The sequence below is a fragment of the Phaenicophaeus curvirostris genome, chromosome 15 (assembly GCF_032191515.1).
Source record: "Phaenicophaeus curvirostris isolate KB17595 chromosome 15, BPBGC_Pcur_1.0, whole genome shotgun sequence".
Taxonomy (NCBI): Eukaryota; Metazoa; Chordata; class Aves; order Cuculiformes; family Cuculidae; genus Phaenicophaeus; species Phaenicophaeus curvirostris.
In genome coordinates, this window is record NC_091406.1 from 5,828,546 (window position 1) to 5,853,511 (window position 24,966).

At 50.3% G+C, this 24,966-nt stretch overlaps 1 protein-coding gene across 1 annotated transcript; it reads right to left on the bottom strand.

Moving 5' to 3' along the window:
- Window positions 1–596: 596 nt before the first annotated feature.
- CSF1R (colony stimulating factor 1 receptor) lies at window positions 597–20,983 on the bottom strand. The gene is made up of 21 exons (XM_069869141.1): window positions 20,777–20,983; window positions 15,742–15,987; window positions 14,133–14,417; window positions 13,473–13,609; window positions 12,825–12,984; window positions 12,064–12,250; window positions 10,903–11,018; window positions 10,604–10,724; window positions 9,826–10,016; window positions 9,356–9,468; window positions 7,276–7,402; window positions 6,702–6,806; window positions 6,282–6,392; window positions 5,856–6,018; window positions 5,201–5,298; window positions 4,946–5,064; window positions 4,083–4,205; window positions 3,849–3,960; window positions 3,437–3,536; window positions 2,728–2,833; window positions 597–2,186 (listed from the first exon to the last, which is right to left on the bottom strand). The coding sequence occupies exons 1-21, from the start codon at window positions 20,823–20,825 to the stop codon at window positions 2,052–2,054; spliced, it is 2,904 nt and encodes a 967-aa protein (XP_069725242.1). The 5' UTR covers window positions 20,826–20,983; the 3' UTR covers window positions 597–2,051.
- Between the last annotated feature and the right edge of the window lie 3,983 nt (window positions 20,984–24,966).

A 24,966-nucleotide genomic window follows, 5' to 3' on the forward strand; every position in this document is an offset into this window, starting at 1 on the left:
CACAAACACTGTGTGGATGTACACTGGTCTGCACTGCTGTGATGGTGGGCAAAAGCCCCCCCGAAGCAAGATGTTCTGAGAGGAGCAGATCAAGGTGGTGCTAGATCACCTCACCAGAGCATGAACTACAATTATCCTGCTAAATATAGCAAAGGTATAGTTCTTACAGTAGCTTTGCAGATGGTCAGACTCCCCCTTGTGCTTGCCCTGCAGTTCCCTCCTCAGGGCATCTCCTGAGGCGCCTGTCATGGGTGAGACTGCAGGAGCTGACAGTGGCTTCTTCCCTTCAGGATGTGTTTAATGCCTGAGCTGAAGCTCCTGCTGTATCTTAAACTGTTGCTGCAGGCAGTTCTGCTGCAGGAAGCTCGAGTCTGGTTGTCAGGGTCCTTCTGCCTTTATTTTGCCCTTGGCCTTGCACTGCCTTTCCCATACAGACTGCTGCTATGCGCTGGTCTCAGACATAGCGACTGTTGTCAACTGTTCCATCATTGCAGTTGAACTTTGAAGTAGTCCCTGAGCATGGGTACAGCTTTTTCCCCTAATTAGAGACAGGCTAGTCAGAGCAAAGTGCCTTAAAACCTTGCTTTTAATGTTTTTTTTGCATTACACAAGGTTGAATGGTTTTGAGGAGAGGTGGTTGAGGAACTGGAGCAGCATTGGAGGGTGGGAGGAGATGGGCCAGGGCCTCACCTTTGCTCTGATCCATCCTGCTCCAAGAACAGTCCTTAAAGCCCCTGAAGAGACTTGTGCTGTTAAACATCTTTTATTCTTTATAATACTGACAGAGAGAAATAGGTTAGCTTTTCATTTAGTAGAGAGGAATCAATCAGTTTGTGTTAGTGTAAATCCAGGTTTAATACAATTGGAAGCAGCCCAGAGTGTGATTGCTCACACTGCAACAAAGGGCACCTGCCAGCCCCTAGGTCTGTTGTGCTGGGATTCACCTGAGCCCTGTCAGTGCTTGTACCTGGAATCTAGACCCCTTACCCCCTGAGTCAGGTGAAGCTATAGAGGTTCATTAGCTACTCCCAATAGCTACACAGGAGTGGGTGTCTGGGGCATTAGTAACCCTGAACAAGAGCTAAATGAGAAAGAAATTAAAGGGCATTAGGCCCTAGCTTATGAAAAAAAAAATCACCTCAGCAGTACAATTACAATACATTCAGGAAGATTATGTACAAGAGCATATCTGTAGTCAGGACAAAGGCAGTGACTGCTACATGTTTAATAATTCAGAAGTTCTGTAGGGTATGTGGTAATTGGTCATTCCCAGATCTGTTTAAGCTGCCATTCTTTCCTGGATTGGGGTTGTGTTCAGTGCTCCTGTGGAAGAGCATCAGTTACTTCCATATTTCACCTGAGAAATTATTGCCCCTGTGCTCTGGGGGCACAAGTTCACAGCACCCTGGGCTTGTCTGCTTGGCTCGCTTCACTCAAACAGACCCTGCAGAAGCATCAGCCGCAGGGAGGTAGAGTGGATGAGGAAACATGAGGTTAATGCATAGTTAATGCTAAGTAGAGGCTTCACCTATGTCTAAACACTCACTCTGCATCATCCAGGGTCAGACTGGCAACAGGAAAAGAGCAGGACCACCAAGGAAGGGCTCCTGGTGGTGTGGGGAGCAGTTCCAGCTTCAGGACTTGAATTTCAAGACATGCTTGTAAAACATGAGCTCCATCAGCAGGGCAGTGACTTTTTCAAGCATCTTGTTACAACTTCTATATAAAAAATTCTACAGCAACCAAACGCCCCAGTGCCTCCAGCGATGAGGAGGCAGCTGACAGGGACCTCTCTGTATGTTAGAGATAACCATGTTATCATCCTAACATCTTTACACTATGCTTGAGATAAGACTTTAGAGACCCCATGGTGAGTCTCAGTTTTGAGTCACTCTAGCACGTCCTTTCAAGTGAGGGAGTCAGTAACACTCATACTTCAGAAAGCAGAGAGGAAGCTCAGAGCAGAAGGCATCTGCATCCTAACACAGAGCAGAACCGTGCCCTCTGCAGAGCGGGGAGGGCAGGGATCTGCCCCAGGGCAGTGGTACCAGCTAGCAGAACTGATAGTTGTTGCTCTTGAGAAGGGGCTGGCCACTCTCCTCTTGCTCACAGGACTCCTCACAGCAGCCGGAGGTATCACAGCCACTGTCCTCCTCAGCAGCAGCAGAGGGGAGGTTGGTGTAGTCCTTGAAAATAAAAAAAAAAAACCACCCACCCCAAGAGCGCATCAGTCCCTTCAGTGGTTTATGACCTTGGTTTCTGCATGGATGACCAGCTGGGTCTGCTACCTTAACATTGCCATTTGCTGTGCCCACAGGACACATCTGGCTGGCAGGACAGGTGTGCCCATGGTTTTGTGGAGCTGCAGGACAGTTAGTCATGAGGCAGCGCAGCTTTTGTCCAGCTGCACACCAATTCCAGGGCTGGGGGCTGGGCTGCTGCACTGGTCGTTGTGTTGCTGCCCATATTGATGCCCAGAGAGGTTGCTTCAAAGCAGCTGTATTTCTTTGCCCAGGTTCCTTTGGTGATGGGTTCCTTTGGTGATGGAGGGGAGTGATTTAACCCTCCAGCATAGTGAAATCTGGAAGCCTCCCTACACTTCCCACCACCACTAAACTGCTCCTGGCAGTTAAATGTAAGGGACATAAGCCAAAAAGTTGTCCAGGAGCTGTGTTCATGTAGGGTGAAAGTACATCTTCCTACCCCCTTCACTCCAAAGGTCCTCACCTGCTCCTTATGCACCTCCAGTTCTTTCTGAATGAAGCAGCTGATCTGGTCAAAGGTTGGTCTCTGTGTGGGCTCCAAGCTCCAGCAAGCCTGCATGATGCTGTACCTGTGGAGCCAAACAGGGACAGGCTGGCTGTGCAGTGCTGCTGCAGAGCTGCTGGAGGGTCTGCACCCCCAGGCTATTCCCTGCAGCACTTTGAGCCTGAAAAAACAAAGTACTGAGCAGTCCCTTGTCTTCCTGCCTATAAACCTCTGGTCGATGCAGACGCAGTGCTGCAGGGAGAGGCAAGTGCAAAAGCAGATACAGCAAACTTCTCTGTTCTGTCCACAAGGGGATTTATCCTCCAGTGATTTAAGCTTAAAACTCATTCCCCTCCTGTAACCTACTCAGGCTTGTCTTCTCACACTCCTAGGGTGAAAAGCAGCTGACTAAAATTAAGAAAAATCCACCGAGTTCATGAATGTAGACACAGAATATTAAATTTCCCATCTTCCTGTCCCTAAGCAGAGGAAATACTGGGTAGAGCATCATAAGGGACTGCCCCAGGTCTCACTTTCCTACAAGAGCGAGGAGCTGCCTGGTAAGATCCAGCCTGAACCATCAGGCGCAGACACAGCTGGGAGCAGCAGGAAAGCCTGTGACCAGGGTCCCTGCCTGCCCACCTCCCGATGCAGCTCCAGCCACCCTGTCACACATCATCCCACTCACATTTCCAAGGGAGCGAAGTCAGGCCTGGCCATCTGGTACCCCTGCTTCACCATGCTGTAGAACTTGCTGTTCACCACCATGCCGGGATAGGGGCTTTTACCTGTGACAGTAGCAGAGGGAGCTCTCAGACCTGAGGCTCTGACACTCGAGTCTTTTGAGGCAAGAAGAGGCAGCCTGGAGCATCGCCTAAGCCAGTGCTACTCCTTCTCCGGGAGCTCTGAGTTAAAGGAAATGATCCAGGATCCACTGATTTTTAATAATCCCTCTGGAAGCATAAGAGGGGTTTATAGCCTTGATAAAACCTAGATTTTTGTCAGCCTTCCTCCTGTCTTGGGAGCTTTTCTGCAGAGACAGTAAGGCAGTGGTAAGCAATGATAAACAAGGGAGGTTTGCAAGCTCGCTTCTTTCTTACCAAGGGAGAAGATCTCCCAGAGAAGGATGCCGTAAGACCACACATCGCTCTGCACCGTGTAAATGCAGTCGAAGATGCTCTCTGGGGCCATCCATTTGACGGGCAGGCGGGCCTGGAAGAGCAGAGAATCCTGCAGACTGGGCCAGGCTGGCAGCTTCTGCTATACCCCATCCTTTGTGCTGCAGCCTCAGCCCCACCCTTGTGCCGCCTCTTGTCCCCGTTTTAATTACTTACATTGCCTTTTACAACATAGTTTGAGTCATTCATGATATCACGAGCCAGGCCAAAGTCACAAATCTTGGCTACCCGTCCATCTGATACGAGCACATTCCTGGCTGCCAAGTCACGGTGGATGCACTGGGGAGAAGAGACCGCAGCTGAGACCCAGCCAACATCCCTCAGCAGTCCCAACTAATTCCCTACAGCCCAAGACCATCACTCAAACAACCCTTGCAGGAGCAAGGGGAACATGTACTGCTCAAAAAGCCCCTGTGAGCGGCACTGTGTCACGTACAGGGAATGCGGGTGCTTTCAACCACTTCACTCGCAATGCTGATATTGTGAAATATGCCTTGTCCTTTAATCACTCATGGGGCTGTCGTCTTCCCCAGTGGAGGAGGCTGAGAACCAGGGACTGTTCACGGTGTCCTCATCTCCAAAACAGTCATGCTGTTACTCCCTGACACTCTAAATAAGCCAGCTCTGGCAGGGAGCTCAACAGCCACTTTCAGTTCCTCGTCCCTGGGGCAGCTGCCAGTGCGAGAAAGCTTCGCATTAGAGCTCACGTAATAGCTGGGGAGAAAGCGTGGAGACCAGCATGACGCCCAGTCCTAAGTTACCCCTGTTACACTGCCCTGTCGTGATGACCTGCCTGGAGCTGACGGGAGGCAGAAGCTCTGAGGGGAGCACCACTCACCAGCATACCTGAACCCAACAGATGGAGCAGAGAGGCTCCTCTCCACCAGCAGTTTGCTTGAGCTGGGCCACCTCATCCAAAACCCACCTCAAGCCTCCTGCAGGCAGAACAGCTGGTGCCTGCTGGTGGGACAAGCGCCTCCCAGGTGAGGTGTTGGGGCAGTTGTCTGCCAGGCACTCACATTCTTTGAGGCAAGGAATGCCATGCCCTGGGCCACGTGGCTGGAGAACTGTAGCAGGTCAGAGAGACTGATAGGACGGAGGTCCTCCCTGATTTCATCTTCTTCCTCTGAGCTTTTTCCTGAAATTCAAAGTGAAGTTCTAGAGGTGCTGCAAAGTAGAATAAGCTATGCTGTATCCTGGTTGCCCAGGGCTAAACGAGCTGGGCTAGCCAGGATAAAGAAATAATGGAAGCAGAAGTGAGCCTTTAAACTCACCCCTGGCTTGTGCAGAATCTGATGATGTTGAAGACGATGATGACACAGGCCTCATTTCAACATACGTTTCCAAACCCTGGCTTGAAAAGCCACTGTCACTGAGTCAGACACAACAGAGATGGAGGCAGGCTGTTAGCAACTCTCCCGCAGTACCTTCTGCCCTTCTCCACGGCCACCAAGAGAAGAAACCACAGCCCTGCCTGCAGGAAGCAGTTTAGCTAGAGGCTTGAGGACCAAGGGAAAGCCAGCGTTGAGGCTGATTGTGAAAGGGAATCTTGGTGCCCTGGGGAATGGATCTTCAGGTACTGCTCCCCTTTAGTCAACGACTGCCCTTGGCTGATGGGGAGCACCAGCCTCTTGTCCTATAAACCCCACGTGTTCAGGATTGCGGGATGCAAAGAAGTTCTGATTCCAGACTGTGGGAGGGCAGAATAGGTTGAAACCTGGGTGTATTGTGAGATATTCAACGACTGCTGTCAAAAACTGAAAACCTTGGAATTGTAGCCAAGTCTAAAACACACGCATCCCCAGTGGCTTTCACATCCTGGTATCCTGCAAGTCCCCAGAACTTTGGCCTTAATCCCTCACCAGCATAGCCCTCCGTGTACTGGTCCCAGCAAATACCCAAGCCCTGTGGCCAGAGCTCTGCTCTTACCTGCGGATGTATTTCTTTTCTAGGTCGATGTTTTTATAGTCAGCAGTGCTGTCTAAAGAGGTGTCCAGGGTAGAATCCTGGATAATTATCGATTCAGCCTTCTTCCGCAGGAAATTCAGCAGATCTCCGTAACGACAGTACTCAGTGATGACGAGAATTGGGCCTGGGAGGGAGGCAGAAAGGGTTCATCAAGAAGTGATGCTGCTGTGACCCACCCCGAGAATTGCTTCTTCTCCAGGGAGGAGCAGCAGAAACCATTCTGCACATAAGCACAACTGGAAATGGCCAGACTGGAGTCCCTTGAGAAGTTATAGAATCAGAAAAGATCACTGGGCTCATCAGCTCTGTTGTGAGACTGAGGAAACAGCCTCAGAGGAGCAGACCCTGGGAGGGATCCATGAAGGAAGCAGGGCTGTGGGATCTCACCTCCATAGGTGCATGCTCCCAGCAGGTTCACGATGTTCTCGTGGTGTCCTAAGTGACTCATGATCTTCAGCTCAGACATGAGCGCCTCCTGCTCATCTGTGTCTGCCGATGCTGCAAGACAAGAGGAGAGCTGTGTGAAGGAAGGACAGCAAAGTCGTGGAGGAAGACAGAAAAAGGTGTAGCCAGAGATGCAATAAAAGACAGAGACACACTCAGAGAGGAAATTATGTCCTCTGTGCCTCTGGCCGTGAGTGTCCACAGAAATGACAGCAGCCTGATTACAGCTCCCAGTACTTTTCACAGAAACATCTACAAAAGCAAGTAGCACATCCTGGGAGCACCAACATGGTGAACTTGTGCTACGTCCTGTCTCAAAAAAGCTTGAGGGATTTTAGCCTTTGCAAGTTGCTCTGCGCTTACTCTTTAACATCTTCACAGCCACTTTGAGAACTGAATCTTCTTTGCCCAGCCCAAAAGCGGTGGCTTCCACCACCTTCCCAAAGGCTCCTGCTCCAAGTGTTTTTCCTGCAGAAGGAAAAAAAAGATGGGCTTATAATGTGCTTTAAGGAAAGAGATTGAGCAGTTGTGCTGCAAACAGCCTTGAAGAGGATGTCTGGTGGGTGGGGATACCTGCTGAGCCCAAATAAGATGACACATCCCTTAGTCAGGAGCTGGTTAACGTTTGAGGGGAACTTTACTGTGCGCAAAAATGGTATGAAAGAGGCCATGTCCAAACACGAGCTCACCAGCTCTGTATTAGGAATGAGAGAGGGACACAATCCTCTCAACCTTCCTCAGAGCAATGAAGGGAAGTTGTACCCTAGCATTTGCCACATGGTGTGGGAAAGGGCAGCAAGGCTTGGTTAAGGATGTTTCTGTAATGTCTATATGCACCTTTAAATGTTGCCCCATCGTTTTGGCTCTGTCCCTTGCAGCATTTCAGCTCTGTGGTGAGCTGCATGCTGCCAGGCAGACAGCAAGGAAGGTTTCTTACCAAACTGGAGGTTATTCCTGGGAAACTCCCATTTTTCATTGTATGGCAGCTGAGTGGGATCAATAAAGATGTAGTTATTCCCTTCACAGGCCTCAATAATCTTCCACCGCACCTGGTACTTGGGTTTCTGTAAGGAAGAAACTCCAGTTATTCAGTGCTCCTTGAGTCCTGAGGGTTCCCCAGTCCCAGCATGAACTCTAGTTTTCACCCCACAGGAGTAAAGGGAAGACTTAGGTTGCAATGCATCAAATATTTCTTGCTTTGAAGCTGAACTGAGTGAGAACGGCTTTGTCTGGACAGCCTGGTCCTTTGTAACAGCCTGTTACAAAGTCCCCCCAACTTGTCACCCACGACTGAGGGAGGGTCTCTTGCCTCTTTCAGCCCTTTGCTCTCATTTTCCCAAGCGACCCAGAGCTGGCAGAGCCAACAAGCCCCACCAGACCAGTGGCTCCCAGCGCCAGCTGCTGCTGGAGGGAGATGTCCCCACTGCGCTGCCTTCCTTGGCATCCTGGGTTGCTGAAAGCAGCTGGCCCAGCCCCACTTCCCTTACAGGGGGGAAAAAAAGAAATGGAGAAAGAGAAGTAAGAATTTCTTCTCTTTTCCCTGAATCTTATAGCAGAAGTAATGAGATGAGGACAGAGAGAAGCAGCGCTGGAGGCCTGTGGGCAGTGGTGGTTGCCAGCTCGTGCTGGGCGTGAGTGTTGAGAGGGCTTGGGAGACAGGTTGGAGGCACAAACAGAGAAAGGCAGTGAAACAGTTTGGCATGAGACTAGTGTGTACAGTCTTCACTCCTGCAGGAGACAGGCAAGGACCTGCACCCCAGAGCAGCAAGTCTCGGATCCACCAAGACAGATACAGGGGAGCATGGGTGAAGTGACCATGGCTGTTCTGAGTCACCTCACCCCCCAGCTGCTGGGAGGTGTGTGCTGAAATGCTTCTTCTCACCAATTCTCCTGGATAGTCAGATGACTGACCATAACTGAGGCAAGCTGATCTGCAGTTTTGATTCAAAGCATCCGTTTGTTTTCTCCTACACACTGCTTCTTTTTCTCTTTGCCTGAGAGCTGAACTTCCATGCCCATGCAGGCTATTGAAAAATGCCCAGACAGGGTGCTCCAAGCAGCAGTTTCTGGTGGATGGTCCTCAAAAGAGTGCCACATGCACCCATTTAATGTGCTGTTGCCTGTTCCTAGAGAGTGAGCACTGCTGCTGTCTGCTCCACAATTCACTTAGCACTGCAGCAATCAGCCAGGGCTCAATAAGCCAATGGCTGAGATAGACAAGTTTATAAATAAACATGTCCTGCTTCTCTTGGCCTTGCAAGGGCCTCCCTAAAAGCTGTTTCTTCAGAGCTGCACTTACACTTCCATCCATCTCTGTCTCTCTGGGCTCCTGGCCAAAGGCAGCTCTGCCTGAGAAGCTGTAGGTGCTTGGTTGGGAGAGGTCTCTGCTGTGACTCTTGTGACAACCAGCACCAGAGCTTTGCCACAAAATTTGCAGCCTTATTGGGCTGTCAAAGGAAAAGTGCCAAAACAGAGCTGAAACCCAGGAGATTTTCACCCACTCACAAAGCACAGGGAGCTATTGATTGGTACAGTTTATGAAAACAACTGAGAAGGAATCCAAATACTGAAAGTGAGTTCTGCAGAGAAAATGGGGCAAGTTGTTGTATAAAAATAGTGGCCAAGTCTTCCCAGAGACGAGCACCTTCTAATATCCTCTTTCCTCATAAAGGCAGCTTTTTATAAAGCAGGGAAGAGTGTAAAAAGGTTTGCAAATTGCAAACCACCTTTCTCTCTTTAATTTGGTCTGTGCAACCAGAGCAAAACCAGCTGCAGCTGACAGCACAGAGTGAGCACCTTTGTCTGGCACCAAGGGATATTCACATTGACCTCTGGGCTAGAAGAGTGAGGGACCAGAGCGGGAGAGGTCTGAGCACACTGGGTTTGATGCATGAGCGTTGCCCTGCAGCAGGGAACTCCATGGGGAAGTTGGGAGGCAGTGGAGGTGAGGGAGTTGGCATGCTGGCACCTCCAAGCTGAACGATCCCTGCCTGTGGCTACGCAACAGGGAACCTGACCTGGTTGTACTTGTAGAGGAGGAAGAGGAGCAGCAGGAGCAGCAGGACTGATGTGCCTATACAGGTGGAGAGAATGGGGCTGAAGAGCGTGTTTGGGGGTGCCATGACATTTCCTGGAGGAGAAAAAAAATGGAGATGAGTAAACCACTCCCCTTTCAATCCCATTGTCTGGGTGCATTTTGACCAGCTCTTCACTTCGGCTTCTCCTGAATGCAACACAGCCCAGCACCAGCCTCAGAAAGCACTGCTGGGAGCTGAGAGAAGCTCTTGATGCCAAGCAAGGCTGCAATGATTTCCTTCTCCCCATCCACCCCAATTTCCACACAAACAGCACCAGGTGCAGGTCAGACTAATCTATCTACTTCCACCTCTCTTGTAAGACAACAGGGAAGGACAACATATAGAAAGATAAGGCTCCTAAAGTCCCCAGATACTCCCCAACTCTTCCAAGCTACCAGTTTGTATCTTACTGGTGATGGTGAGCGAGTGAAACATGTCAGAAGCATTTCCCTCTCTGTTAATGGCCACACAGCAGAAGGTGAAATCGGCACCCAGCTCCTGGAATGGGACAATGCTCTCCACCTCTGCCTCTTGGAAGGGCAATGTGTTCACCACCTGGGGACTGGAGTCATTGAGTAACAACCTATAATCATCATTGTACCTGCAAAGACACAAAGACACCAAGCAGGAGTGAACGAGTGTTCCTCTACAGCACGGTTGTGAATCGGTGCTTGTATCGGACTACGGAGGAAACACTGGGAATTAGGGTTGCAGCTCTGGGAGGTGTGTTACTCACTGCCCAGTTAAGAGGCCTCTCTCTGGACATCAAAGCCGCGTATAAGGCAGTCTTCACTGCCTTCACATGGCTATAGCTGCGTTCTGGCAGCAGTTCCCTCCTTGAATGAGGCCGATACTGAGATACAGCCACCTCTGCCCAGGGAGCTGCAGTTGCCTCCCATCACACTGTAAGAGCACAGGGTTACAGAGCTAAACAGCATTGGGAGAACATGAATCACAGGTAATAGATCTCTTTAAGCTCAGGACTTTAAGAAAAAAGTGCCTGCTCTTCCTTCTCAGGCAGTTCTCAAGAACCTGTTTTTATAGCAGGGGAACATCCTTGTTGCTGTTACTGAGCAGGGTTTGCTGAACAGCCTGTAAGCAACCCCACACGTCGCTGCTCAGCAAACTCCAGCATAGCAAAGGCAAGTGCAGACTGTGGAGGTGCTCAGTCTTCTGAGAATTTCTTACCTGTCAGAGGCACTGGGGCACTGGTACCACTCAATGCGTGGGGCAGGGTAGCCGATGGCCGTGCACTGAAGGATGCTGGAGTCATTGGCTGGCACCTTGATTTTGCAGACCCTTGGAGGAGCTGTCACAGATGGCAAATAAACAGTGAATGCTATGACCAAAGGAAAACCACATTCCTTGTGCTCCGATTTACTTCTCACTGCTACGAGTAGGTTTGGTCTGGGTCCCACCCTACTTGCTGCCAACTGGGCAGCAGCCCCAGGGCAAGCAGGGATAAAGAACAGACATCAAACACTTACATTTCATGGAGATACTGAAGGTAACGGAAGCATTGGTCTCATTATTGAGGGCATAAAAAGTATAGAGGCCCCCCTCTCCTTCCTGCAGGCGGTTCAGGAAGAGCGTGTTGTTATACCTGCTCACACAGAGAGTAAACAAACACCATGAAGAAAGCTGTGCTGAGGAAACTCAAGCGCTCAGTCTTTGCTCAGCAAGATGTGTCTGCTTCCTATGCCCTGGCGTGCGTGAACACTTCCCAGCATCAATCCTAACCCGGGGGGGGAATCTGCTACTTGCTTTCTTCAGGGCAAGCAGGGAAGGTCTGATCTTCCTTAGAGAAAAGATCTTTTGCCACCAAGGGTAGAGCACTTCTACAGGTGAGGGAATATGCAAAGTTTAACATCTAGATCATTGCCTTGGAAGGGCAGGAGGATGCTGTTCCTCCTGCCTTTGACAGGATGTGTTATTCCTCTCATTTCTTAGCTCATCAAGTCATAGTCCCCAGAGCCCACTTCCTCTCTGCTTCTCCTTTCTCAGACCCCAGTGAAAGAAAGTTCATCCTAAAGTAACCACGCTTGCCGAGTGGTACAGTTCCTCTCATGGATTATTGAGAGTTCCTAAGAAAATGAAAGGGTAATTGCCAAAACTCCTCAGTAAATGGGAATATCCTCTTTCTTTAATTCTCCTTTTCGCCTCACATGGCTGTACACTTTGGAAGATCAGGCTGTGCCCTCTGTTAAGTCTTATCCACATAATGATGTTCCTGGCTCTACTTGACACAGGGCACACAGTGCCCTCTCGGCATACGCACTGTCCAGACTGCAAATTATGGGACAGCTGAGGAGCAGCAAGGGAATTCAGGTTTTTGTCCCGTTCAACCCCTGTGATGTCTTCCTGTAGGGGGAGTCCAGACAAACAACCAGACCACAGATGGAATAGCAACTTCCACAAGGTTTTCTAAAGAGAATGCTGCCAAGACAGAGATAGTGTTGTCCTTGACCTGATCAGACCTGCTTATGGTGGTTTGCTAGTTGTACTGGAAAGAGAAGACAAAGGCAGAGCAATTCCCCTTTTAAAAAGCAGAGTTTTCCATCAGCCAGCAGCATGGGGTCTGCCTGTCTCACAACAAAAGCATAGTTAGAAACACACCACGGTCACTGTAGAAGAGATAGCAAACATACCAGTTGTTTCCAGAGGTCATTTGGCTCTCGAATGCGGTACTCCTAGTGTTCAAGGGGTTTGTGTGCTCCCAGCCCCAGTGGAGAAGTTTCGGGTAAGCCTCAATGTGGACTTGCAGCTTCAGACTCTCTCCCAGAGCAACCTCCTGGCTGGTGGCTGGCACTGCGGTCAGGAGCACATAACCCCTCTCTGCAGGATGGAGAAGAGCAGGACCATCAGTAGGCATGTCCAGAGCCCTGAAACGAGCTTATACCAGCTTCATAAATGGACCATTATTGGGAAGAGTAGCCTCAGCTGGAAGGCTGCAGAAGAGAGTTGTGAGTTTTCTGTCTTGAGATACAAACAAGTACATAATAGACCTGAATCCTCTTATGTGGATCTGGAAGAGCCAAAGATCCATACTCTGCTTGTATGTGCCTTTCCTTCTGGCCAGCCTTTCCTCGTCTTCAGCATAAACTTACTGCATTGGGTTTGTGGGTTTTTTGATTTTGGTTTTTTTTTTGTTTTGTTTTAGAGCTGGTTATAAAACAAAGAAATTAAGAGCTTTCCAATTTTTCATCCAGACTCCAAAAAAAGGTCCTCCTGCCTCTCAAGAGATGAAGGGAACAGCATATTTTTTTCCTAGCAGTTCTCACGTGAGCCTTCATGCACAAGTGAGAATGATGTTTCCAACACCAAAACTAGGAACAGAACAGAAGCAGAAAAACTCAAGGCTAGATGTGATTCAGCCCACATCTTCCTGATCTTTTGGGGAAGCACTCACCTACTACCTGAAGCATTGTCGAGGAATTCCTGGATCCTGCTGAGTTGTTAGCTATACAAGTGTATTTCCCACTGTCTTCCATGGTCACCGCTGGAATGGACAGGATGTCGTTGATTAAATAGTTCTCATTTTCAAAGCTGGACGTTCTAACTGTCATAACCTGTCAGGCAGGGAGGGAACATCAGGCACTTTCTTGGAAGGGCAGAGGATGGAACTAAATTTTTACAACAAATGTGCCCACCCCTTCCCCTTCCTGTTCTGGGCACCTGAACTTTGCTATAGAGCCATATCTTTTCTCAAGGGAACTGCATGTTCTGAGCATGTTTGCTGTTTTAAAAGCTCTGGCAAGGCTGGGTGGAAAGATGTTGCCAATTAATAGGTACTGTGGCTCCTGCTCAATGAATTCAGCTGAAGCAACACACTGCTGTCATGTAGCAGGATCCTGACCATGAGCAGGTGTTTCCTAGCCCTATGTCATCCCAAGGAACAGATGACCACATTCAGATTTCTGCAGCTTGTTTGAATAGTTGCTTTGGTTGGGCAGTTTAAGGCTTTGCTGGAGGTGACTTGGGTTGGGTCAGTTCTTACCATACTGCATTTCCCAATTTCTAAGGAACTCCTACACCCCTCTGAAGCTGCACAACTTACGTTCTTTGCTGCTGTCACCCATCTGATGTCATACTTGTGGGAAGGAGCAATTACTCTGCAAGTGACTTGGAAAGGTTCACCCACGATTCGCACGTGGTCTGGTAGGTCCATCATCACTGATACAGGCTTCTCCAGCCCTACACAGAGGCAAGCAAGGAAAGATTCAACATCAGCTGGTCTAATGACCCCATGGGCTTTGGGGACTTCCCAGGGCCTGGCTACATTCTCATTTCTGTCCTCTTCAGCCTCTTTACCTCTTCCCTAGGGATCATCACTCCTTTTTGTGCATCTGTCTATGGGAAGTGGTACAGGTCAGGGAGAGCACAGCAGTCACACTGAGTTGAAAGTGAAGAGAAGCCTCCTGTGATAGGGTTATGTCCTGAGCATCAGGGCCCGAGGACTTGCACAACATCAGGGAGATAGATGGATTTATTTCCCCCCTGTTCTACGATAGTGTCTGCAAAGGTTTGAATCCTGCACAACCCAGGGAGACCCACCTGAGCGAGACAATTTGCCAGAAACTAATGGAATCTTGTCTCTATTAAATACCCTGCAGACTCAGAAGGTCTTTCCTACCACTGGTGAGGAGATTCCCTTTAGACATCTACTGTGGCCAGCTTAGCCATCTCCCTGAGGGCAGCAGTATCCCCAATCCTTTACCTTCTTCCACAAACAGTCTTATTCTTGGTGACTTCTCTATTTTTCCATTTATCACTGCTTGGCATCGGTAAGAGCCCTTCTGCTTGCTCTGCACATTGTATAGTGTTATTCCTTTCTCAGTACTGAAAGAATAGCTGGTCCCAGGTGAGAGCTGAGATGCATCATCCATTATCAGAGTCACATTGGATCCATACTCGGGGGCCGTGATGAGACAAGGGAGCTCGGCATTAGCACCTTTGGTCACAGAGATCCGAAAAGATGGGACGAACCACACATTATTGGGATCTGTGAAGGAGAAAAGATGAGCCAGAGAACAGGATGAAGAAATGCATTGAAGCTGAGAAAAACGTTCCAGCAAAGGCAAGTCTCCAGCATCACTGTCCTGTGGGAGTTCGATGCTGGGGCAGCTCTGCTCAAAACTGCCTGACTCAGCCTCCAAAAACTTGCATGACCAGCCCAATTCCAGCTAAGGCATTTGAAGGGAGGACAGAAATCAACTCACAAATGTACATAGGCAAGAGAGGCTGAGAATTATGCTTGCCTCGGCACTGGTGAGACCGCTCCTCGAATCCTGTGTTCAGTTCTGGGCCCCTCACCACAAGAAGGATGTTGAGGCTCTGGAGTGAGTCCAGAGAAGAGCAACGAGGCTGGTGAGGGGGCTGGAGAACAGGCCTTATGAGGAACGGCTGAGAGAGCTGGGGGTGTTTAGCCTGGAGAAGAGGAGGCTGAGGGGAGACCTCATTGCTCTCTACAACTCCCTGAAAGGAGGTTGTGGAGAGGAGGGTGCTGGCCTCTTCTCCTAAGTGACAGGGGACAGGACAAGAGGGAATGGCCTCAAGCTCCACCAGGGGAGGTTCAGGCTGGATATTAGAAAAAAATTTTTCATAGAAAGGGTCACTGGGCACTGGAACAGGCTGCCCAGGGAGGGGGTTGAGTCACCTTCCCTGGAGGGGTTTAAGGGACGGGTGGACGAGGTGCTAAGGGACATGGTTTAGTGATTGATGGGAATGGTTGGACTCGATCTGGTGGGTCTCTTCCAACCTGGTTATTCTATGATTCTAATAAGACTTTTCACCACTGTGTTAGCATTATTTATCAGACTTGCAGCTTCCCTGTCCAGAACAGTATCTCTAGTATAAGAGAAGAGGTGAGCTCAAGGTATGGAGGTACAACAGCATAACTTCAAAGGGAAAAGAATATTTGCAGCTCAGATCATGTTGTGAGGAAGTGATTCATATGACTCTCTCCCTTACCTGGGCTACTGGCAATAGAGTTCTCTGATTTTCAGCTCTCATTTCTCATTACAACATTGTTTGCATCTGTTTTTTTTCAGGAAGGGAAGCCAAGGTAAATGGAAGGAGAGGTTCAGGCCATTCACAAATATGCATGAAATGTAGATGCTCCGTATTCTACCCCAGTGCTTCAGCCATTAGCCTCGTTTTTTGCAGGCTTACATGGTTGTGGGTGAGCCACTGCCCCACTAGAGACACACACCGCTCCCCCAAACACACACACAACCACAGCCATCGAGAGGATCTGTGTAATGACCACGTTCCCTGAAGGGAAACACTTCTGTCAGCACACATAGGAAAAGGGAAAAAGTGGTTACCTCGCACGAACAAATGCACAGTTGCGATGCTCTTGTCACTGCTGTTGACATAAGCACACTTATAGGTGCCTGTATCCTTGTAAATGGCCTTGGGAATACTGAGTGTGCTGCTGGTGTGGTTACTGAACGTATCCTTTCGGCTTTTCCATTCAACTTCAGACTCTCCTGAGCAGCGCAAGGTGACTGGATCCCCCGTGTTGACAACCAGAGCAGGTTGGTCAGGGCTGATCACTGGTGATGTTGAGCCTACAAAGGAAAGAGAAAGAGTGAGGATGCAAAAATGATCCTTAAAGATGCTCTGCTGAGTTCACACTAAGCATCAGAAAGAGATGGTTCTGAATCAGAAAGATCAGAACTGGACCTACTGTATGAATTTGGTTAGCCCATAACACCACTTGGTGAGGTTTAAGCTGAGCCCAGTGGATGGGGCTCTTTCTTGCATTAGTGCCAAGATGAGCTAGACTAGACCTTGAAAACTCCTGCAAAGAAGGAATTCAGAGCATGCCTGTTGGGAGGACTGATTTTTTGGTTGCTGGGCAGTGGATCTGGAAGAACTACTTATGCCTTGTTATAAAGTCACACAGTGCAATTTCCTCACAATCCAATAATTATGAAGCATTATTAGTCATATCTAGGTGCACAGAAAAGCTTAATGGCTCATGAAAGCCCACAGAATCATAGAACGGTTTGGGTTGGAAGGAGCCTTAATGACCATCCAGTTCCGACCCCCCTGCCATAGGCAGGGCCACCTCCCACTGGATCGGGCTGCTCACAGCCCCATCCAACCTGGCCTTGAACACCTCCAGGGATGGGGCAGCCACAATTTCTTTGGGCAACCTGTTCCAGAGCCTCACCACTCTCATTGTGAGGAATTTCCTCTTTAGGTCTAACCTAAATCTTCCCCTCTCCAATTTTGTAGCCATTCCCCCTTGTCCTATCCCTCCATGCTTCCCTATAGCTGCAATAGTTGTAGATGCAGCACACCAAGTCACATTAACACTGGCACAGCAACACAGCTGGATCTTCGATGCCTTCTCTTCACTGAAGACAGCTTCTCTGCTGGCCAAATAAAGGGGAACCAGGGTCCCACTCCAGCCCTTAGTGTCTGAGGGAAATATTTTTTCCCCTGTTTTGTCACATCAGCGAGTTCTTTGAGTCACCACCTATATTTAGGGTGGGGGGGAAGTGAGAAATGAATCAGTACTGCGGGGCTAGGGAAGAAGCGTTACCACCACCCCCACGCCAGGCCCGTGGGGAGGACAGGAAACACATTGCGAATGGCTATCTGTGCTCAGGGGGCTCTGCACACCCCTCCAGCCCCTATCCAGGGCTATTCTCCCACTTCTGCTTTCCTTCCCGGTTGCTAATTCACTCTTAGATCTTAAAGGGACAAACACTCAAATAATACTAAGTAGAAAGGCAGCTGTCCAATTTATCGATTCATTGCTCTTTGTAGAGGGGCTCACTGGGGCAGTGGAGCAGAAGCAAGGGCTGAGTTTGGTGTTGTGATGCTTCCAACTCCAGCAGAGTGCTCTGGACTCGCAGGAGCTCTTTAGTTGAAAGATTTCTCATCCAAATGAGCATAAAAGCCCCAGTTATCAGGAAATGGGAGAGAGCAAGATACCCTATAATTGCACCATTAGTTCAGCTAGCTTGCACATCCTTCAGGGGAAAGGTTCTGTTACAGCTTTTCACTCTTCAAACCTCTTGTAGAGAGGAGAGAAGGGAAGGTTGCCCATAGGCACAGGTATCATTCCTGTAGCAGCCAATAGAAGCACACAGCATCCTCATCCAGCCCTGCTCACAGCTCTCCCTGGGTGAGAAAGACCATGAGGTACATGCGTGTCCTGTGTACCAGCTGTGCTCAGGGCTGTGACACCAAAGCCCATCAGGCAGGACTCAAAAAACCATAATTTAAGCAATCTTGGCCATACAAAGGGTTGAGAATAGGAGACTTAAGGACTTGGAGAACATTGCCGGTGTGTGACAGTGATGCGGTTTTTCATGGGAAACCCAACTGTGGATCCACAACCGTTGGCCCTGGAGGAAGGAGAGGTCAGGGAGCTTTGGAGCATGGAATATTTCACATTTTATCTCCCCAATTTTTTTTTCTGTGCATGTGATGTTCTTATCTTTCTGTGGAAAGAGGAAAAGCCTCATTTATTCCCAGAGTGGAGAAAAACATATCCCAGAATCCTTTCCAAAGCCACATCATCCACATATCTTAGGGACAACATTCCTCCCTTTCTGCTAAGCTGTGTTTTCTAGCAGGACTTGACACAATTCTGTTATTTTAACTCTGTCACTGGATGCTTTTTCCTCACCTACTCTCCACTTTAGCTGTGCCTCCACATCCAAGGCCTCAGCATCTTTTAATGTGGGAGCCAAGCTCTTTGACTCAGAGTTGCATTCAAACTGGCTCAGGGGAAGAACTTTGGCTATAGCAGGAGGACAAGGAAAGAGCCATGCCGTTCTCTGTCCTTGTTATCAGCATCCAGTTGCTGCTGAGATGTTATGGCCAAAAAAGGCTCAGGATAGGTGCTCCTCATAACAGTGAAGAAGCCAACAGCCTTCAGGCCACCAGAGCCTGTCAGTGGCACAACCACCACACAACTGGAGTGGCCAAAGACTCAACATCAGACAATGCTAGGTGAAGGCCAACAAAACATCTACCCCTCTGTGTGGGCTGGGGGATGAATCAGACCAGCAAGTCCTTTTCCAGAATGGGGAAGCAGGGCTGCTGGAGGAGGCTTTTTCCCTGCTGACCAGAGTGCAATCTTGCACGAAGCCCAGGGATGTCTCTCTGCTGCTCTCCAGCAGCTTCCGCAGCATTGCCAGTAACTGCTGGCCAAAGGTTTTACCACACTTGGGTTGTGTAACCATGACCTCTAGTTACAGCTGCAGGCGCTGTCCCCGCTTCTCCCATGCCAGCCAAAACACTATTTTCCTCTGCTGAGGGTTTGGAAATGGTGAGGAAAGAGGAGTGAAGGCTGATAAGACGGAGGGGCTCAAGAACCTTACATAGAAGCCAACCATCAGGACCTTGACTTGGCTCTAGGGGATATCTAAGCTAAGGTCTGGCCTTAGGAGGGACGCATACTAGACCTGAGCGCCTCTTGCTTCCCACTCAATAGCAAGTAAAAGCTTGGTTTCTGAGGAAACCACCCTCAGAGTCACTTACTGCACCTGGGGGGCAAGGGATGGGGATAAATGTGGCTCTACACATCTCTGCTTGGGACTTCTACTATAGAGGTTTAGATACATCCACAAGAAAACAAAATAAACCCCAGGAAGACCTCTCAAAATAGCCAAGAACACACATGAGTGGATCAGGTTTCAAATCTTTCCTCTGCCTGACCTGAAGCTGGGATTTGAGCCCCTGATACTTCCCCAGCAAGAGAGCAGATCACAATGGTCATACCCATCAGCCTTCGGTACCTGCAGAAGATGCACTTGCAATCCAAGAAGTAGGAGAAGGAAGCCAGGCTCTGGCTCCAGTTCGAGGCTATTGTTTTGGACAACCTTGGCATGATGCAGCTGGCCAACAGTGACGATACTCAGACAAATATGCATCTAACACCTTGATATGGAAGACAGGGCCTGATGACAAAGTCACAGCTGGTGACCTGCTGTGACCAGTTCCTCAAGGAACCTTTGGAGAGATCCTGACAGATATCTTTATGATCTCACAAATCTATATCACACCTGCCCAATCCCTATTATCTTAAACATAAGAAATAACCCCCTCTGCACCCTCCTCAAACCAGTTCCCAGTACAGCAGTCCTGGAAAAAGCCTTTTTAGTGTGTTAAAGATATGACTTTTAGAGAAACATCATGCAAGGCAACAGCAAGAGGCATGCAAATTTCCTGGGCTGAAAATAGGATCAGTGCTGTGGCTCAGGAGAGATACACTGCCTCCCTGCTACATGCTGAATGCTTTCCCACAAGATTATCCCCTTCCAGGAGGGGCTTCACACCCGAGTCTCAGTGTGTTCCCAAGCAAGCTCAAGGGGAAAATGAAGAAAAGTACCACACAAGATCCAAGAGGCTACCAGTGCTTAAAATGTACTGTTAGTAATACTAGTTTCTGTTTCATTGCAAACCTCAAAACAGGCATAGTGACTCTTGAGGTTGAGGGTTTATCACCTCTCTGCAATCTCAGCAGCCTCAAAACCCAGGCATATTCACCTTTCCCTTCTTGGCTGCCCGAGTCGGGTTTCCACCACATCCTGGCTGGGCATGAGGTGCATCAGAAGGTACCGGTGCAGCTGACTTGCCCGACTCGCTCACCTGCATGTCAAGCATCTCCGATTCTTGCCCTGTTTGGACTAGAAGTTATTTCAGAGAGTGCTTCCCAAAGGACACTTTCTGCTGAACATCTCCTTCTTCCTAACCCCTGCCCAGACCCAAACAGTGGGAAGTTTCCCTTTCTCACCTCCCCAGTGCTGAGGCTCTTTCTACACTACATGCACCTTTCCCTACCCCTTTGCCTCACCCTGGCAGGGCTGCAGGCAGCCAAGAGCAAGATCTCAGCACAGCTGAGCGCTAGAACCCGCACAGACAAGGAACACACCCTCTTTCCACTGCTGTCCTACTTGTATAACAACAGCCAGTTCTGGATGGTCTTCAAGAAGCTGTTGCAGCCAAGTCTGCTCTAAAAGCCAAGCTGGTGTCTCTTCCCTGCTGCGCCATGGAGCAGACGTGCTCTCTTGCCAGCTCCCTACCCGTGCCAAGGCTCCTTGAACCTGCCGACAACAGCGGTGGCTGCTTCATGCAGCAGCCTCCAAAAGCAGGGACCGTCCCAGCTCACAGTGAGCTTTTCATAGACACCACTGGCTTCATGCTCCACCACCAGGAGCCAAACACCTGTTAGTCCAGCTTCAGCATTACCCAGCTCCCAGCCCTACCAGGGCTGTCACCCCTCCTCACCTGCAGAGGGATGGAGCACTCACACCAGACGCCCAGGAAACCATCTCAAAACTGCACCAAGCGACATGAACACACTGTAGGGCTTTGTGGGGCTGGTGGACCTACCGTGCCAGATGCCAGTTGTGGTGAGCAGCAGCAGAAGAGCAGGACCCATGTCCCCAGGGACCACGAAGCCCCCAGTGTGAAGCAGGGAAGCAGCTGAAGTATCCTCTTGAGCAGCGGGCACCTCTCTTCACAGGCACCCGCCGCAGCGCTCCCTCAGCAGGAGCTTCTCCTTTCTGAGTTGACCACAAGTTAAGAAATTCCCTTTGTTTGTTTTTGAAATGAGGTGGGGGGGAAAGAAAGCAATGCTTTGAGACGTCATGGATGCCAAACCCCTCTGGCAGAGGTGGGGCCACGCATGCACCCCAATCTGCTGCTGGAGCCACCCTCCTACCTCAGAGAGGGGCTCAGCCCCAGATCTCTCCCCAGAGCTGTTGGGGGCCACTACACCATACTAGGGTCTAGGAGAATCCCACCGTGCCCTACCCACTGCCACCCAAACACCCAGGGACTTCCATACCCATTCCTCTTGTTTTGGGGCACAAAGAGCCTGGCTGGGACCTGCCTCACTGTCAGGGAGCTCCATTTCAACCCAGCAGGACAAAGTTTACCTCGTGCTCAGTAGATCTTGGTGGCTTTGGGTCTCAAAGACACACACAGGAACGTGTCCAACTCCCCCACAACTGGCCCACAAAGATGATTCAGCCTGGGGCAGCTCCCAGGTGGGGAAAGGCCTGTGAAGGTGACAAATTATTTTGTTTTAACCAAGAGCACGACCCCTGGTGCAAAGAGGGGTCCTATGGCTACACAGGATCACCCCAAGCTCCCCACCAGCACCATGCAGAGGCAGAGTCAAGTCCAGCCAGCTTCAGGCTTGACCTCACTGCACTCTCCAGCAGGGACACAAGTTAGGGGGGTGACAGTCTGCAGATGCTTCCCCCAGCTGGGCTGTGGGACAGGTGACCCCAGCTCTCCTTCTCTCCCAGTACCTCCAAGCTCAGGGCTCACACTAATCCCATCACCATCAGGCAGCCACAGGGTTCCAGCAAGAACCTCTCCTCCCAAAAAGCCTCTAGGACCCAAGCTCCACCGCTCCTGGGGAGGCTTTTTGAAACTGTTTTCTAATTGACAACCTGGGGGCACCTGGGAGCAATAATTAGGCATTTTGTTAACCCTCTCCTGGACCACAGCTCTTCAAAACAGGGGGTGGGGGCAGGCTTGAAGCAAAACAGCTCTTCCAGGGACACTCAAGACAGAAGAATGTTGTCAGATCAAGTCAGACACAGGGTGCCCCTTGCTCTCTGCTCTGTCTCTGGATGTCCACATGCTGCAGCAGAAGTTGATGACAGTTCAGAGTGGCTCTGGGGTGGGAAGTTACAGCCACCACCTGACAATACTGGGAAGCCCTGGGAGGAAGGTTCTCCCTGGGGTGAGCTGGAGGGCTCTGCCTTGGCTGCATCCAGCTGCAGCCCCATCCATGGGGAGGTGACAGGGACACTGGCTGCAAAATGTGAACAGAAGTTACAGAGGTACCAGCAAGCCAAGGTCTTGGGGCCAAGAGATGAGAGCATGGCTGATTGCTGGAGATGACTAAGAGTCATGGGAACACGGAGACAGCTCTTGGTTTTGGCCTGAAGAACGTCTGGAGAGCATGAGGGAGTCCAGAGAGAAGGAAAGGCAGCTTTTGGCCAGAGAAGATTTCCTCTCAGCAGTTTTTCCTGGCAGGGTGTGAGGAAGAAGAACACAAAATAGAGGCAGTGCGGTGTTTTGGAGGGCTCCTGCCCAGAGCTGGGGGTCTGTTGAGTGGTTGGGCTGCAGAAGACGTCTGCCTGATTATTCTTTCCTCCTTTTGAGCCAAAGGGGCTTTTTAAAGGATGTTTGTTTCCCTCCTTCTTCTTTTTAAGTTTGGTGGTTGTTGTTGTTTTTTTTTTTTTCCAGAACAAATGCCAGCTCAGAGAGAACTGACTCACCAGCGTGAACAAGTACTAAACCAGGCAGGTTTAATGCAGAGAAGGGAAACAATCTCTCAGCCTCCCTTCTCTTTGAAGAGGCTCCTTGCAGAGCATCTCTGATGGCAGCGATCCGCATGTGACAAGTCACAGCCCATACACATGGATCTCTGAGCTGGGCTGGACAAACCTGGGGATGCTGAGTGGGACAAGCTATCTGCTGGGGTTCCTTCCTCACTGGTGGCTATCTCCTCCTGCCTGAACCCCAAATATTATGGTTGCAAACAGCAGCTCAGTCACGGGAGTGCTGCTGGGTCTTGCGTGCCCAAGCAGCTCTGAGCAAGGGGCAGAGATGCTCTCAGAGGAGCTGCAGCCTTACTTTGAGTCACATGAAACTTAGGGATGTTTGTGGAGGCTCTGATGGCCAGGAGGGCATGCTGGGAGATGGCACAAGACTTGTTCAATGCCTTGCTGGGAACAGAATGGCTGTGGAGGGGAGAGTGGAGGCTGTCATGAGCTCTGGTTGGGAGCTCAGGCTTGTGTCCCACGCTGGGAGCGGGGCTGGGTCATTCCAGCCTTACAGGATCCCTGCACAGAATGCGGCTGGTGATGGTGTCATGCCTGCCTGTACTGCCCTGCAGTGGTGTGGGGACACGTGAAACACCTGTGTCCTAAGTGAGCAATTGGTACCAAGGAGCTAAAAATCCTGGTGAGGGATTGTCTCTGCAGCCTGAGTTTCTCTGCTTCCGTGAGCTCCTCCACAGGGTCCCTGTCTCATCACCGGAGAGAAGACTTGTTTCTAGGTGGGGAACATGCCCTGGGAGGCTGGTAGTCCCCGTGTGTGACTACTCATTCCCAGCCCCATGACCCCTCCTCAGTGCATCCTGGCATGAAAAAACCTTCCAGGCAGACAGTGACAATGGGAGCCAGCTAAGTTCAGGGCTGATGTCTTCCAGTTCCCCCTCCCTGCTTCACCCCAAGCCTTTGCTGCAGCCTCCCTTGAGATGAGGTGATTTTTTTTCCCCTGCTGATTCAGCTCCTGGAGAAAAATGTCCTGTCTGCCTGCCGTGGCTGAGCTGTGCCAGGTGACTCAAAGCGCATCTGGGGAAAATCAGCCCGAGATCGTCAGGGAGCTTGCAAACCTCCTCTCTGGCAAAAGGGAGAAAAGACAGAAGCCCAGGACAGGTCATGCTGGAGTGGGGGAGCCTTGCTGGGACTTGGACCCGTCTCCTGCTGCAGCTGGTGCCTTAGCTTTTAAGTACATGAAGGATTTCCAGGAGCTGAAGGAGGCACAACTGGTGCCAGCGGGGTCTTGCACCAGGGCTGCATCATGCAGCCTGAAAACACAGTCAACATTGATATATTTGAAAACTCAGTTCAAAAATCCCCTTTCCACGGGGACCCTAGGCTTTCCAAACCTGTGGCTCAGAGCTGGCTGCAAACAGCTCTGCTCAGCAGCCCTGGGTCTGAGAGAAGCAGTTGCATTGAAGCCAGCAAGAGGAGAATGCTTTGGGCTGGACTCAGGAGAAGTCTGTGTCTCCTGGGGCTGGGAGAGCCCAGAGCTTCTGGAGAGGTGACTGGGAGCAGGAGGAAAGCAGGGGTACAGGAGAACCAAAGGGGGTGGCAGTGTGGGCAGCCAGTGCTGGGGGGCTGAGCGTTTGAAGGGTACCAGTGAATTCCTCATCCCAGAGGGAGGGGAGGAGAACCCATCTCAGAGAAGAGCCAGACATGAGGAGCCCTGTGCAACACAGTGTGGCTCCTGCTAGTGCCCTGCCCCATGGCTACCCCCAATCTCCCACCGCCCTGAGCTACGTGGAAAAATCAACGGCCCTGTGCTGTTCCCCACCTCCTTCAGCCCAGCACTGTCAGTCCGGCAGGTCCCACATTCCTACTCTGCTCTGAGCACAGACCCCAAAGAGCACATCAAGCCCTTGTTGGGGGCTGCTGGCCCAAACCTCTGGTACTGGGAATACACATGGGAACAGTTCCCGGTATCCTTCCCTCTACCCACCTCCTCTCAGTGCACCGTGCCCCACAAGCTGGCCAGTTACCGGAGAGATGGGGCAGATGATGCTCTGTTCACAGTCCCTTTTCCTTACCATGTCTCTGGGATCAGCTGGTGCCTTTGCTGTGCTTCTCTCTGCCTGGCTCCAAGCTTGGCTTTTCCTGAGCTTTGGGGTCATGCACAGAGTATTAACGTGCTTAGCCTTCACCCACGACGTGGTTAAGCTTTATTCCCAGCCCTATCTGAGTGTGAGAAGGTGGCAGCGACCAAAACCAGACAAACAAAGGAAGAGACGGAAC

What these genes read in the sequence shown, in the direction of transcription:
- CSF1R (XM_069869141.1), bottom strand. Translation starts at nt 20,825, where the DNA reads ATGGGTCCTGCTCTTCTGCTGCTGCTCACCACAACTGGCATCTGGCAC. An exon ending in GACAATGCTTCAGGTAGTAG is followed by an intron (nt 12,251 to 12,824) that starts GTGAGTGCTTCC and finishes TCCATCCTGCAG; the next exon opens with AGAGGGGTTATGTGCTCCTG. An exon ending in GGCTGTGAAGATGTTAAAGA is followed by an intron (nt 6,393 to 6,701) that starts GTAAGCGCAGAG and finishes CTTGTCTTGCAG; the next exon opens with CATCGGCAGACACAGATGAG.